This window comes from Microcaecilia unicolor, chromosome 7 (assembly GCF_901765095.1).
Source record: "Microcaecilia unicolor chromosome 7, aMicUni1.1, whole genome shotgun sequence".
NCBI classification, from domain to species: domain Eukaryota; kingdom Metazoa; phylum Chordata; class Amphibia; order Gymnophiona; family Siphonopidae; genus Microcaecilia; species Microcaecilia unicolor.
The window spans coordinates 249,593,118-249,609,539 of record NC_044037.1 but is presented as its reverse complement, the minus strand read 5'-3'; the positions used below and the strand labels follow the sequence as shown (position 1 = coordinate 249,609,539).

Below are 16,422 nucleotides of genomic sequence, written 5' to 3'. Positions count from 1 at the left end.
TACTAAAGAGGAAACAGGTGCAGCCTGTGGGAGAGAAAGAGAGCTGGGCACAATTGAAACCCCAGCCTGAACCAGGTGGGAATAAAGCTGTGTAACCATGCTGTAAGAGGGTGCAAGAAAGACTGTGTAAACTGTTTCATACTAAAAAGGTCTGGGCTGCAACCTACCAAGCTATTTGGTTTTTCGCTCTGATAATGTACTATTCCTAAGTGAAGTAATCTGAGCTAAAGTGAAGTGAAGTTATATGGACTGTTTTTGAACCAGAGTTTGAAGTTATATGGACTGTTTTTGAACCTGAATTTGACTGTGTTGAACCTGAATTGTGCTCTGGGCTGCTAGCCTAAACAACCTGGAGTGAAGGGTGTTTTGTTGATTTGAAGCAAGAAAATAAAAGCTCTTACTTATAAACGTTGGGATTTGAATGTGCCTCTGTGAAAGGAACGGAGGGAGGAGGAAGTCCTGGGAGTTCACAGGGCCTGGAGCCAAGGTTCAGAGGAGCCAGATTGCTGTGGAGTGAAGGCAACAGTCGTGTGGAGCAAGAGGTAGCTAAACAGGGTCAAGCCTGGCTGGGTCCTGGATGGGTGACCCAGCTACACATGGTCACATTTTCAATATGGTAATACTAGGGCCCAGCTAAGGAACAGGTTATTTTGATTTAGTCTTCACTGGACTAAACTTGCTTTCCTTGTGCCATCACCATCCAGCTGGATAGTCAGTGTCTTAAAAGGTGGAGGGTAAAGGATTTTTTTCCCACACATTATCCCAAGCAAAGTCAGGTTCAATGTGGCTTACATTTGAAAATACAGTGAGACAGAATAATAGAATTCAGTTATATCATGGGAGCAAATAGATGGATATGTCTGAAACATTTAGCAAAGTTGAGATCAACATATATATCCAACTGGTTAATGATGCCACGTGTTCAGAAATCATAGCTGTAAGTATAGACCTTAACCACTTAACCAGTGTGGGACCAGGCTGCTGGCATCGGCATTTAAAAAGGAGATAGAGCAGCTTTAAAACTAGAACCTCGGGGAAGGCCAACAGTCGTTCAAAAGCGCATGGTTCAGAACAAGGTATCTTTCAAAGATATCACCAAAACAGGGAAGATAGGGTATTTTGATAGTGAGGTTACATTAGAGACCATAGTAGTAGATCAGGTGTCTTTAAAGAAAAAGCCGAGAAAAGATTACAAATTAACACTGCCAACTGCTGAGCAAGATGTAAATAGGAACAACAGACATAGTTTCAAATGTCTATATGCAAATTCCAGAAGCCTAAGGAATAAGATGGAAAAGTTAGAATATATTGCACTAAATGAAAAATTAGATATAATAGGCATCTCTGAGACCTGGTGCAAGGAGGATAACCAGTGGGACAAATTATATCATAGTGATAGGGTGGAATTGGTGGAGGGGTAGCATTGTATGTTTAGGAGGACCTTGAATCAAATAGATTGAAAATTCTGAAGGAAACAAAACACATCTTGGAATCCCTATGGATTGAAATTCCATGTGTAAAGGGGAAAAGGATAGTGATAGGAGTGTACTACCGTCCACCTGGCCAGATATTGTACCTTGAATATTGTGTGCAATTCTGGTCACTGCATCTCAAAAAAGATATAGAGGGGCATATTTGAAAGGGACGTCAAAGTTTTGATGAGGATGTCCTCGCAAAACGTCCCAATCCAGGGGCGGGAAACCCATATTTTCAAAACAAGATGAATGTCCATCTTTCGTTTCGCTAATACAGTCAGGGATGTCCAAATCCTGAAATTTGGTCGTCCCTAGATTTGGTTGACCCTAGACTTGGTCGTTTCTGACTTTTGCCAATAATGGAAACCAAGGATGTCCATGTCAGAAACGACCAAATGCAAGCCATTTGGTTGTGGGAGGAGCTAGCATTTGTAGTGCATTGGTCCCCCTGACATGCCAGGACACCAACCGAGCACCCTAGGGAGCACTGTAGTGTCTATGTAGGAATCTGTAACAGTCCATCTTATTTCAGTTTCCCCATAGCAGGTACGTATATTGTTGCTCCTAATGTATTTCAGTAGCATAATTAAATGAAATAACTACTCTGAAGGTTACAGGTATGTGTGGGGATGGAGATTACATGTGGGGATGGAATGGATCTTAACAGGAACAGGTGGATATGGGTTAGATTCCAGCGGAATGCCTTTGACAATTTTTGCACCTTGTAAGTGTGCAGTGAGATAAAATAGGTTGAAAATTACTGACTTAGTAAATGGACCCCTTTATCTAGATAGCAGGTTGAATGTCGTGTTTACTAAGGTGTGCTAGCATTTTTAGAGTGAGTCCCTGTGAGGAGTCACTGAGGGGTGTGACTGGGAGGTCCCTGGGTGGTATGAAGCCCAGCCTAGGGGAGGTTTGCGAAACAAAATGCAGAAGGAAAGTGCAGGGAGAAAAGGGTCCCTGGACTTAGAGACAGATTTGGGAGGAGTTAGGAATTAATAAAAACAGTTGCATGTGAAAACACATGGTCCTTCATTTTGCCTCTACTCAGAATACTGTGTGAACCCTGATGATCCACCAGCCCCTGTCAAGTGACCCAGAAGGGGGTCCTGGAAAGCCAGTTACAACTGGGCAGAAAGTTAAAAAGCAGTTATTGCCACCTGCATAAAAATTGCAGAAGGAGTGAGAGCTCTGGCGGGATTAGGGAGTCCTGACCAGGGGTGGGGAGTAGAGCAGAACTAGGGTTTGTTCAAGGCTGGGGTGTGATCCAGTGGGGTACACCCTTGGAAGGAGGAAAGCCCAAGAAGGGGTCTGTGCCAGTCAGAAAAGGAGTGAGAGGCAGTGGTGAAAATTCAGCCCCTTGAAAACCACTTCTGGGTACCAGGATAGCTAATGGACAGGCAGATTTGTATATATGTAAATAGCCTGGAGTTAAATGACTCCTTGACATAAAGATACCCTGAAGTAAGAAGGGGCCTTGAGTAGGGGGATCTCACAAACACCAGTAATAATACCACTAAACCTCTGGAACTGTTGGATATGTTTGGATTGCATTGAAGAAAGCTCAATTTATTGACTGCCTGTTGCAGCGAAGTTTAATAAAAGTTCAGTTGTTTATAAAACTTCCGACATGCCAAGTGGTTTCTGAACTGAGGAGTGCAGCGGAATCCTGCAAGGTGAGGTGTCTCCCAAACCCCCGGATCGCTATTCTGGACCACTTACTCCCCCTCCCCCAAGCTCGACTGGAGACTGACTGCACAAGTGGGTGGGGTGAGAGTGGCCTGAATGTGCAGTGACTGTGGTTTATGTGCCCTGGACCAGAGCTAGATTCAGGTTTCACCCAGGTTACATGAATGCTAAAAATTAGCACGCGCTGTCTAGATACCTATAGGAATATTGCATCTACAGGGTTAGCGTACACCAGTGCTTAGCGCGTGCTAAAAATGCTAATGCACCTCTAGTGCAGCTTAGTAAACAGGGCCTTGAATGTCTCCACTATCCAGAAAGCGGCGCCAGTCACCTCTGAATCCAGAATTTTGGCACTTGCCACTATCTGGAGACCAGCACTGATTGTCCAGATTTATTTTAGTCACGGTGGCTGATGTTAAAAAAAAAACCAACATAACACTGACTACCTCAGCTGAATATTAACCTCATAAAATCAAATTATCATTTAAGAAGAAAGTTCTTTGCAAAGAAAGACTTTTAAAAATATGCTTTAAAGAAAATTAAAGGGTAGTGAACAGCTGGCCAATTAAATTCTAATGAAATAGTTTTAGTCCTGCCAGGAAATATTAGATGTTTTTAAATCCTAGCATGGAAAATCAAGTCAGGTAATTGATATGAAGCAGATTCATTTTAAGTATTTTCTGTCCTTCTAAATTAATAAGACGAACAGCATGTGTGACTAATTTACATGAAAAATAGCCAACTGGCTCTTGGGTATATATATGCGTGTTTGTAGGTTCAAAAAATAATAGATAATACTGAAAATATTGTTTATATCTCAGTTTTAAGTTGCTAAATCAGCACTTAGTATTCTAGTGGTATGTGAAATTGCATCTTATTGAGTGGTAATTATGTGAAATGTGGAATGATAACATTGTGATGGAAGTAGGGCTTTGTGAATCTGCAAAGAAAAAATTGATTTATCTGTTTCTCTAACAATTCCAGGTGTTGTCAAAGTGGATTATGGCGATGTATCAGCCAGAAAAATGCTAAGAGGAAAACTGAAGTGTAAACCCTTTTCTTGGTATCTAGAAATCATCTATCCAGACTCTCAGATACCACGGCGCTATTACTCACTTGGTGAGGTATGAATTATTTATTCCTGTCAAGATCAAAATCTTTTGCCAGTAGCTCTGAGAATAGTGCACAAAGGATCCAAAATCCGATTATTTTGCTGGAAATGTGAGTATTAGGTTATGATATAATTTTTATATGTCTTGTGGCTGATTGTGCTGCTGCTCCTGCTATCTTGTACTGTAGATTAAATTATTTAGTTTTCATTTTTGTATTAAGAAATTATTGTTTATCATGGTTCCATGGGCAGGATACTTACATTAGCAGCACCTAAATCAGCTGGCTCGGTGGCTGAACAAAGGAGCAGGAGGATCTGAGTTTGATTTATGGGTTGAGGGTTCGGCTTCGGCTTCCTGGGCCAGCCGGGTATGCTCTAGAGCACAGCTTCACAAACTGTGGGTTGGGACCTTTGATGGGGTCACGACCTAGGTGGGTTCTCTATAGCTGCATCATTGTCTTGCACCTCCAGGGGGTCACACAGTTTTATTTTGCCACAGTCACGGGGTCACAGCCAGGGCCGATCTTAGCAATTGTGGGGCCCTGTGCAGACCAGTTCAGTGGGCCCCCCCACCCTGCCTGCCCCCTGCCTGCCCCCGCCTCCGCCAGATCCCCCCACCTGCCACCATAAACCATAATTTATCAGAGATTAAAAGGAGGTTTAGAGCTCTCAAAACCCCACCTCACCCCATATCTGGATGAGCATCTAGCACATTTCAGTAGAGAGCTGCAGACAGCGGCAGTGATTTTTATACACGTCAGCGGCCGAGCCCAGAGTCTCCTCACTGCTGCATCCTGCCCTTGTGAAAGGAGAAAGTGACATCAAAAGGAGGGTGGGACGCAGCAGCGAGGAGGTTTTGGGCTCGGCAGCTGACAGGATATGAAAATCGCTACCACTACCTGATGCTTTCTACTGAAATGTGGATGCACTTTAAGGTACGAAGCAAGAAGGTGTTCCGAGACAGGAGGACAGATGTGCCAGAGATGGGGGACCCCTAGGAGCGCGGGGCCCTGTGCGACCGCCCCCTGTTGCCCCTGCCTAAGACCGGCCCTGGTTACAGCCACAAAAAGATTGAACAGCACTGCATTCAGAGCCCCATCGGGAAAGAGATTTCAGTCATTATGCAGTAGGTCAAGTGAGCAGCCCCATTTTAAACAGGACATAGAAGACAGAATTGAGACTTCCAGGTCAGGACGTCTCAAGTTTCACTAGTATTTTAGAACTGAAGGGGTCTTTTACTAAGGTGCGCTAGAGTTTTTAGCATGCTTTAATGATTAGGATTCATTAAACGCTAGAGATGCCCTTAGTAATATATTATCGAAGTTGGCGCGCACTGTTTCCCGTGGTAGAAAATATTTTTGATATTTTTTATATTTTCTACCGCAAGGGCATTCCCTGTGGTAATGGGCAGTGCAGCCACATTGGCGTGAGCTGCGTGAGTACTGCACTGCAGTGCGTGAGACCTTACCACTTGGTCAGTATGTGACGATAAGGGCTCAGGCAGTAAATAGCCATGCGACCATTTATTGCCCCTATTGAAAGCCTTGTTTTCCAGCCGCAGTAAAAAAATAGCCCAGCGCGGGCCAAAAACATGCACCCACACTACCGAGGCCACTTTTCAATGCAGCTTAATAAAACCTATATAAATTCTGGAATTCGCTGCCATAGGAATAAAATGGACCCTGCTGCAGATAACACGAGCTAGGCTTTAGTAAAAGACTTCCTAAGTTCATTAGTGCACCTTAGTAACAGGACCCCAAAGTTAGGCCTGCTATTTCAGCATTCACACTTGGAAAGATAAGTTATATAGTGAGTGGTCAAACAACACTGTTCTCTGTATGACATCTGGTCCTGCCCAGCTGTAGACTACCTGAATATATCTCGCCTTGTAAAAAAAAAAAAAGTAAGCTAAATATATAAAAAAAACATAGAAAAATATAGCCACTTAAATGGCCAAAAGTTCTGTATTTTGAGGGATGGGAAATTATGCAGAAGCTCTTATATAGCCAGTACTTGAAAGTGACCTTATAAATGGTTCTGACTATTGCCCACTGTGGTTATAATTTTAGTTAGTTTAGTATGATACCTTTATCTTTCAACAAATCACTGTACAAAAAACCTGACACCTTGGCACTCCTCCACTCCTCACATTGCACTCAAAAAACCTGAAACTCCCCCGCTTTTTTGGTGGCGTAAATCTTCCTGATCTCAAGCACTATCACTTGGCGTATCAACTGTCTCCGAGGCCAAATTCTGGTATCAGTCTGATCATGCTAATGATATTCCAAGATGGGTTAACTTTGAAAGAGAAAAAAATATCTCCAGTGCCTCTCCATATTCTCCCATCTATGAACAAATATCGCTTCTCATCTGAACTATACATCCTAAAGGGCACTTCTCATACAATTAATCAGGTCATGAAACTGTTCAAATTCCATTGATCAGACCCTTGTGATATCTCCTTATGCTATAACTCATCTATTAAATGCTCTATTCCTCCTAAAATTTGCACAATTTGGTGCTTTAAAGGTTTATGGTCTCCTTCTCAATTATGTATGATGCTAACCTAGTTTCTTTTCAGGTATTATGTCAAAAGTTTGATATCCCTCCTCATCATGTGACTTGAACCAAGTTTATAAAACTGTTGTTTCCCTCTTCCCATCTCCACAACAAAGACCGTGCACCTCGTCTAAATTCTCGTCCCTTTGTCAGATCTTGCTCATGGCTCCCAAATCTTGCCTCCAAGGTGTACAAATTGCTCCAATCCACAACTCAAAATCAAAGTGATCATCTCATCTCAGACTGGGGAAAAAGAACTAAATACCTCTTTATCACCAACTGAATGGAATCTCTTCTGGACTAAAACCATGAGACCATCTCTCTCTCTCTGCTTCAGTTCTACATCTTCATTCTTCATCGTGCATAATACCTACAGAACTCCAGCTAAACTTGCTAAGATGTCTGAGAACTTGTCAAATATGTGCTGGTCATGCCACAATGAAATTGGTTCACTTTCCCACCTGCTTTTCTACTGTTCAAATTTGGTCTCATACTGGTCACAAGTATGGGATAGGATTAAATCTATTTTTTTCTATCGATGAAATTCTCACTTACAGAACCATTATCTTATATTCCTCCTCTCCTGACATTTTTATATCACTTCTGAAAATGCTAAACTGCAATCAACAAATTAAACTGTTTAATTTGTTGATTGCAGTTGCCATTCATATAATTGTTCTCCATTGGAAAAATAATGCTAATATCTTTCCATGAATGGTGAGGCCATATATGCCAGTTTAGAAAATATGAAGAAATACTAGCACGGACAAAAAGGTTCTCTATCTGCTTTCCATTAAAATTGGTCAATTCTAGACTCTTGCACTTGTCACTCATATAGATTGATTGTATAATAACTACATGTGGTAAACATTGTGACAAAGTTGAGATATACTTATTTTAAGCAAAAACATATTGTTGCAATGCTTTTTCAGTTTATTAGTTACCTGAATAGTGAATCTATGAAATCTGCCTCACGTTTTACCATGTTTTTCTTATTTGATTCATATTTGAAGATTGGTAACTTTTTCTTTTTTAGATCCGAAATGTTGAAACTAACCAGTGTTTGGATAATATGGGTCGTAAAGAAAATGAAAAAGTTGGTATATTTAATTGCCATGGCATGGGAGGAAATCAGGTAATAAATCACATTATTTAGATCAGTGGGAATGGTGGTGTTTGTTGATTAATTGTCTTACATTTCATTAGAACCAAATGAATGATCAGACTCCCAAGATTTGATATGCCAGTTTATAATTTATCTGTTTCTAATCAGCATTAGTCAATTTATTCTTAGAGTAGGATTAATTACTTGAACTGTCAACTTGTGCCTGTCTCTGGACAATATGGTTACCTTACTGAGGAGTCCATTTACTGGTGCAATAAAAATAAAAAAACACTACAGGATTGGTTAACCTATAGTGCTTGAGTGCTACAAGTTGATGAATCATGTGTGTAATTTGTGTATATATATATATATATATATAAAATATTTTCAACAAAAACAATCACATGCAGTCCAAACAAGATTTACATCACATCTAATGTAATCTTAACAAAATATACACGATCCCTGCTATTAGTTAGCAATCATTGTTCATACCCGACAATTTAGCACTGTATCTGAACCTCTATAAAACTTGTATAGAACTTTTGTGTTAGGGTTAAAAACAAAATCAAAGTAATTGCAATCTATCACTTGGGTGTCTTATGAGTGGGAAATATTACATGTTCCTTATGTGGGAACTCCTATATTTCTATATTTCAGTCCCTATGGAACTTCCAAGCTTATTGTCAAATGGAAACTCACCATAGTGTTTCCCTTTGAAAATTTCTGACTCCCAAGGACCCGGCCAAGAAGTATACACAGAGTTAAAAATGATCTGCATGGGAGAGGTGTTAGAAACCTTTTTTATGACCTCATCACAAAATTAATTGTCTAAAATATATACAAGAAAACCTTGATAAGCCTGAAAATTTTGGAATAAAGTGCAGAGAACAGTGAAACAATAATTGAACTGTTCAGCCACAACCCCTCAAAAAGAGATATCTATTGAGAAAAAAAGAGTGACGCTATTGAAGAATGGAACCCTTTGCTAATTGTTAAACACAGGGGTGTAGATCTATTATGATGTGGAGGTGTGTTGCCAGTGACACAGAAAATATTGTGTGGGTGGAAGGAAGAATGGATTCAACTAAATATCAATATATCCTAGAAGCTAATATAGCACGGTGAGTGAAGAATTTGAAATTAAAAAGTTGTTGGATATTTCAGAAAGACAACAATCTGAAACATATTCTAAATCAGCCTTGAAATACTTACAGAAAATTAAAATGAAGGTTTTGAGATGTCTTTAAACATTATAATAATAATGATTTTAGGTGTGACCACTTACACCATATCTATGGCTGGCATACATGGTTGTGCCTACATTCAGCAGTTCGGTGCATAAATGTAACTATTTGATAGTGTGCAAGAATACCTACTCACTTAAATATAGCGTAGCATAGGATCAGTTACTCAGTATATCTCTCTATATTTCCTATGTTATGAACTTCTATGTGCTCGGAGGAAAAAGCCTCAACAGACTCCCGAAACTTGGCTCTAAGGCTATCAATTCTTAGGAGTTCTCTCTGTCATCACAGGCTTAAAAAACCTCCTCTTCTTTATTGTTTATATAAACTCCACTTATCTTAGGTTTGACTCGACGTTGCTTCTTCTTAACACTCAGTCTTTCCTTGTCATGGCCGACTGTGGTCCAGGTTTCGGTGTCTTTCCACTACCTGCTTCAGGGTGCGTCAGCCTGGCGTATTATACAGCAACTTAGCACCGGCAGCCTGGGCGAATGCAGACACCTCCATCCTCCACCTGTTCTCACAGACCCGCCCATCTCCCTTTTGAAGTTGTTGTTTGCTTATTTTTAGGCTTTTTCATTAAACTAAGGTACACGCTCGTGTGACGGGCGGGAAGTTGTCCGCGCATGCGCAGTGCGCGCAATTTGTGCGCCAGAACTCTGGCAAAACCTTTTCTTTATTTTGCTTGCAAAATTTCCGATTCCTGGGCCGCCGTGGACGTCAACCCACATGTGAGAACAATCAGCCTGCTGTCCTCGGAGAATACCTGCTACAGGTAAGTATCTTCGCTACACAGATGCACAGACAAGATAGACTGACTGGAAATAGGTGCTATTGCCTGTTAAAAAATACAACTTAAAAAACTATAGCTACAGTAAAATTTCAAATGGTGGAGTCTTGCTGTCTATAGAGACAATATGAAGGATTTCTTCAATTAAGCTGTTTCTCAGGAGACATTGTGGTTATTAGGAATTTAAATATGGGTCTGCCACACGCTATTAGTTGCAGTTCCTAACTACAGCATGGTTTTAGTTCCAGTAGGTTCTTGAAGGCAGAAATTAAATTATCATAGCGCCAACTGTTTAATTGAGCTTCACTAAAATTATTCTGTTTCAAGAAACTGTCTTCAGGCAAATTTGTATATAATGCAGTGTCACTGACTTATTCATATGTTTTGACAACCTTTGATTTTTTTTTTTGTTTTTTTTTTGTTTTGCATTCCTCTTTGCTGGTAACTATCCTTCTATTCCCAAGCTAAACTCCAATGAAATTAAAAATGTGTTATCAGAGGACATGACCCACACTTCTCCCAGGTAGCAAAACAACATAATATAATTCTAAACACAACCAGAAGCTTATTTTTTGACAATACAAACTTATGAATTGGGTGATAATTTTCTATGTTTATATTATAGAAAGGAATCTTGCATTATATATTGTACATGAAAGCCATCCTTTGTTTTAATATTATTATTATTAGGATTTATTTACCGCCTTTTTGAAGGAATTCACTCAAGGTGGTGTACAGTAAGAATAGATCAAACATGAGCAATAGGCAATTAGAGCAGGAAAAATATTCGAACAACAATACAAAGTATGGCATGGTATACTACTTGCAATGACAACACAATATGTACTAGAACATTATAATTGGTAGTGAAGGGTAAAACAAAGTTGTAGCATATAGATGAGTAGAGAGTAGGAAGAATTAGAAAGTAAGATGATTGATTTGAAGAAAGTTGTACTTGAGGTCAGAGAGATGGTTAAATATTATCTCAGCTAGGGTAGGAGTGGATAAACATGTCCCGCTGCAGTATGTGCAGCCCGAGTCAATCCTTGTGTGTGTGAGTGAGACTAACAAGTTAGTTACTTCTTCCATTAAAGGCTTGGTTGAAGAGCCAAGCTTTCACCTGCTTCCTGAAGTAGAGGTAGTTTTGTGTTAAGCAGAGCCTTTCAGGCAATGCATTCCAGAGTGTGGGGGCTACTCCGGAGAAGGCTCGCTTGCGGGTATCACATCGTGTAATGTCTTTTGGAGAGGGTGTATTTAGTGAAAGTCCTTGGGAGGAACTTAGTGTCCTTGGCGGTGTGTGGAGGATCATCCTATTCTTCAGATACTCAGGGCCATTTCCTTTCAGGCCTTGAAGATCAGACATAGAGTTTTAAATTTAGCCCTGTATTGTACTGGTAGCCAATGAAGGTTTTGCAAAAATGGTGTGATGTGGTCATGTCGTTTGCAACCTTCTATGAGTCTTGCTGCTGCATTCTGAATCAACTGGAGCTGGTGCAGGCCCTTTGTAGTCAGACCATTGTATAGTGCATTGCAGAAATCCAGTCTTGATGTTACCATGGCATGCACAACTGGGATAAGATTTACCTTCTCGATGTAAGGAGAGAGGCAGCGGAGCTGTTGCAAATAATAGAAGCAGCTCTTGAAGGTTGCTTGGATTTGGGGAGTCAGTGTTCAATCTAACTGTTGGTAGTTGCCCATTAGAAAGAGAGGTGTACACAATTTTTGTGGCGCCTTCTATAAGACCCATACTTGCCTGCTGCACTATCTTTGATGGGCAGGGATCGAGGGAGCAGTTAGTTGGTCGAAGGTCTCTTAGGATTTTGTCAAGGCTCTCCTCTGTCATTAGGTTAAAAGTGTTCCATCTGTCTCTGTTAGGAGGGGGCGAGTTTGTGCACCCCTGGTTGACTGGTTGGGCACTGGATGGGATTACCTGTAAATCCTGGTGGAGGCTTTTAATTTTGTTGGCAAAGTATGCAGCAAAATCATTGCAGTTCAGTTTAGACTGGGCGGGCTGGTTTTGTTGTGGGGTTTGCAGTAGGCTGTTTACTATACTGAACAGCTGCTTAGTTGAATTGGCAGCCTGTGCAATGCATTGAGAGAAATACTGTTTTTTGGTTACTGTTAAGGCTTGGTGGTACTTTGCCATGTGCTTCCTGCAGTTTAGCCTGTCTTCATCCAGGTGAGATTTGCGCCATCTCCTTTCTAGTTTTCGTCCTTCGCGTTTAAGGATCCGAAGTTCTGGAGAAAACCAAGGTGAGCGTTTGTGAGTGGGGCATAAGACCTTTTTTAGTGGTGCTGTTTTCTCTAAGGCCTTGGCTAGGTGTGTATTCCAGATGTCAACTTGTTCTGACACTGTTGTCTTTTCATCTACATGCGGATAGTCCAAGGCCTCTAGGAAATTCTCAGCGGTCAGCTTTTTTTTTGTCTCTGATCTCCTTCCAAACTCTGGGAGGTGCCATTTGTTTCAGGTGGTCACTTAGGGAGAATTTAATTAGAAAATGATCTGACCAAGATAGGGATGTTATTTCAATACTGTTATCCCAGAATTCTTTGTAGAATACCAGGACTAGTATGTGACCCTTTTCGTGGGTTGGAGAATTGATCACCTGTGTAAATCCTAGTGCTGTCATCGTATCCAGAAAGGCAGCTGTGGTGGTATCTGGGGTTTTGATGTGTAGATTGAAGTCTCCCATGATCACCAGCCTACTGTAATTCAGGGTCACTTGAGTAATCAGTTCTAGGAGTTCTTGCACAGATAATATGTTGTTACGAGGTGCTCTGTAAATCATGAGCAGCCAGATTGGCTTCTCCTCTTCAAGTTGGATTAAAAGGGAAAGGGAAATGGGACTTGATATACTGCCTTTCTGAGGTTTTTGCAACTACATTCAAAGTGGTTTACATATATTCAGGTACTTATTTTGTACCAGGGGCAGTGGAGTGGAGGAGTGGCCTAGTGGTTAGGATGGTGGACTCTGGTCCTGGGGAACTGAGGAACTGAGTTTGATTCCACTTCAGGCACAGGCAGCTCCTTGTGACTCTAGGCAAGTCACTTAACCCCCCATTGCCCCATGTAATCCGCATTGAGCCTGCCATGAGTGGGAAAGCGCGGGGTACAAATGTAACAAAAAAAAGTGACTTGCCCAAAGTCACAAGGAGCTGCAGTGGGAATCGAACTCAGTTCCCCAGGATCAAAGTCCACTGCACTAACCACTAGGCCACTCCTAGTAGCTGGGGGATGGATATTCTGCACAGTTTGATTGTGTCCTGAATCAATACTGCTACCCCTCCACCCTGTCTTCCTGGTCTTGGTTGATGTTGGATGTTGAAACCTGTTGGGCATAGTTCAGCCAGTTGTAAACCCCCACTTTCATCTAGCCAGGTTTCACTTATTCCTAGGATGTCAAGATGCTGTTCATTTATGGCATCATGGATCACCGAGGATTTCTTTGCAGCTGATCTGGCATTCACCAGTCCTATAGTTCCCAAGGGTGGTCTGGGGGTGCTGTGGGTTGCTTTGGTGTGACAATGAGGTGATCTTTTAAGTACTGTTATGTAGGTGTTTGACCTCTTGCACTTTTGCCTTCTCTTTGTTTTTTTGGGGGGTATGGTTTCCTCTCCCGCACTCCACTGGGATGCTTGCATGACACATTTTTGTGTCAGAAGCTAGTTAGGCAAAATTTCACTGGGTGGCGCTGCAATCCACTCTTTGGAGTACACCCTGTAGATCAGAAGTCTTCCTAGTTGGCAATGCAGGGTTAAGGCTTTAATAGCTGAAAGAACAGACCTTTTAAAGTTGTAAATTCAGACCAGGCCTGTGAGATCATAGTCTTCCATCAAATAGAGAAACAAATGGCTGCACTTAGCACTTCTATGTGAAATTCTTGGAGACAGTGCATAGGTTTCCTTTAGTTTTAAGGAATCTGAAAGATTCTGAGTTATAGAAGTAGATTATTAGTTAAAATAATTTTTTGTAACTCACGGATTGCAGGTATGAACTTTAGAGTTTCTGGTTCTGATATCCTTGGATGGTCCAATTGATGCAGGTTGCTGTAGCCTTTTCTTTGTTTTTCCAGAGGAAGGATAGATGTAAATAAGGATCCAGCTCCAATCTCAGAGCATGAGGTGAGTTATTTAAGGAAGATAAAATTTCCTTTCTCCAGCCAAAAATAAATGAAAGAAGTTCCAAGTAAAATTGAGGACTGGTACCTCAACACAGACTGAGCAGAAGTCAGTAAAAGTTTGGGTTGTAAATAAGCAGAAAATAAGCAGAAAATGTAGCTATTTAATCTAAGTTACAGAGCCTGATGTGAACCCAGCCAGCCAGCCCAGCCCAGCCCAGTGATAGATACCTATTATGCAGTGTCCTCCTATCAGTGCATTTTGATCACTGTGGAAATGGGGCAAGGTACGCCCTATTCACATGGCCAGTTATGCAATAATAGCAGGTCACAACATACTTAAGTTTTAATTTCTATTCAGCAAAGGTTGGTTTAGGAGAATAATGGGCTACACAACATATATGCTGTCGCCAGTTTGCTTTTGAGAAAAGCCTGCTTTTATCTATTACCATGGCAACCACTTCCAATTGAGCCTGTTCACTAGCTTAATATAGAATGATAATGACTCAAAAATGCTCTAACATTAAATTGTCATTTTCATATTCATATTCTCCAATGAAACCTAGCTTAGTTTGCTATGTTACTAAGATTCTAGGACTAACATGTATAATGTAAGCAGAGGTTAATAAACAATTTTTAACCCAGAGAGGGGGTGCCCGAGTTTGGGAGGGCCCATGAGGTACACAAGTTGTTCTTCAGGGGTGTACAGTGACTTTCATGGCAGTCATGAGAGCCAACTGCCCACAGCCATTCTGGGCCAGTTTTGAAGCTAGGGAGGAATGGCAGGAAAGGCCCTGGCTCTGCTGGAATCTTGGGGCTGACTGTAGTGGCTGTCTGCTCATGTGTGTGATGTCATTGCGTATTTGCATCAATGATGTCATGGGGCATGCTTTCGCGGAGGTTCAGGGAGGTGGCCAGGAGCCTAGGAAGGTGTAAAAAAGGGAGTTTTGGGGTCCAGGAGCCAAAATATTTACTGATATTGTGGCTACAGGAGCAGTAGAGGCCCATAGAAAGGCAATCTTTAGTGACCACAAATTATGCAATTGTGCAATCACGCATGTGCAAAATGCGCTGTTTTGGCCAGAGGAAAGGGGGGCTCAGGAATACCCAGAAAAGTACCAAAATGGCATAATTTTTTGCGCATGCATGCATGGCGGGTGCCAAAGGAGACTGCTACTGACACCTGCCCAGCATTTAATATATTTAAAATAATTTTGAAGTCTTGACAATATTAAAATTAAAAGTTTGGATGTGTGCAGAGATGACAGAGTTGTGCTGTGATCTTCATTTGTGTAGTTTTATATGTAAAATGCTAGAAAACTTTAGTCAATCTTTTGGGGTAAACTTGGGTAAACATCTAGGCACAATAGATGGCACATGATGCATAGGGTTTAGAATAAAAAACAAGAGGTTTATTTTAAGAAATTTTATGGTTTTGTTAACTTTGGAACTGAGCTGCAGTGTGCGGAAGCAGGCTGCATTTAGAGAATTCTGAGAGCTTGAATCTGATTGGCTGCATAAGTCCTGTCTGAACCTTTTTTCTGTGCAGTGCTAAAGTGACATTGGGGGAGAAAACAGTTGGGCTTGGTAAGAACATGTTATAAGTGTGAGTGTGAGAGCTTTTGACAGGATTTATTTGATTAATAAATAATAAAAATCTTAGGGCCCTGTTTACTAAGGTGCGCTAGCTAAAAATTATCACACGCTAGAGACACCCATATATTCCTGTGGGTATCTCTAGTGTTAGCGTGTTCTAATTTTTAGCACGCGTAAAAAACGCTAGTGTGCCTATAGCGCAGCTTAGTAAACAGGGCCCTTAAAGATTAAAGATGGAATAGCATTAATGAGAAGAGGAATAACTTTTTTAGCTGAAATTCAATCAGAAATTGACTTTTGAAGTGAACAGTGAAACTGTTCTGTGAAATGAATTTAAATTTTAATCTTAACGTTTGGATTGAGATATTAAAGTGATTTCTACTCAATTATTTGGGGGTCCTTTTATTAAGCTGCAGGAAAAAGGACCCTGCGGTAGAGGTGGGGGCCGTTTTTCCTGCTCGGGGCCCTTTTTATTGCAGTGGGTAAAAAGCCCCTAAAAAAAACGCCATGCGGTAGGATTACTCTTACTGCATGGCCATGCGGAAGGGAGCACTTACCGCTGCATTGTTGATGATACGTTGAAACCCTCTGTTCATTGTGCAGCAGTGGCGGTAGCTAGGAAAGCAAATAGAATGTTAGGTACTATTAAGAAATGAAATAGAAAACAAAAATGAGGACTTTATAATTTCTTTGTATTGCTCCATGGTGTGACCGCACCACAAATACTGTGTG

At 41.1% G+C, this 16,422-nt stretch overlaps 1 protein-coding gene across 1 annotated transcript in view; it reads left to right on the top strand.

Moving 5' to 3' along the window:
• Positions 1-16,422, top strand: part of GALNT13 (polypeptide N-acetylgalactosaminyltransferase 13) — a 408,240-nt gene that overhangs the window by 307,963 nt on the left and 83,855 nt on the right. Inside the window, exons 8-9 of the mRNA XM_030210028.1 lie at positions 4,149-4,288; positions 7,871-7,969. Of these exons, the coding sequence (XP_030065888.1) occupies positions 4,149-4,288; positions 7,871-7,969 (239 nt within the window). The remainder of the gene's footprint in view (positions 1-4,148; positions 4,289-7,870; positions 7,970-16,422) is intronic.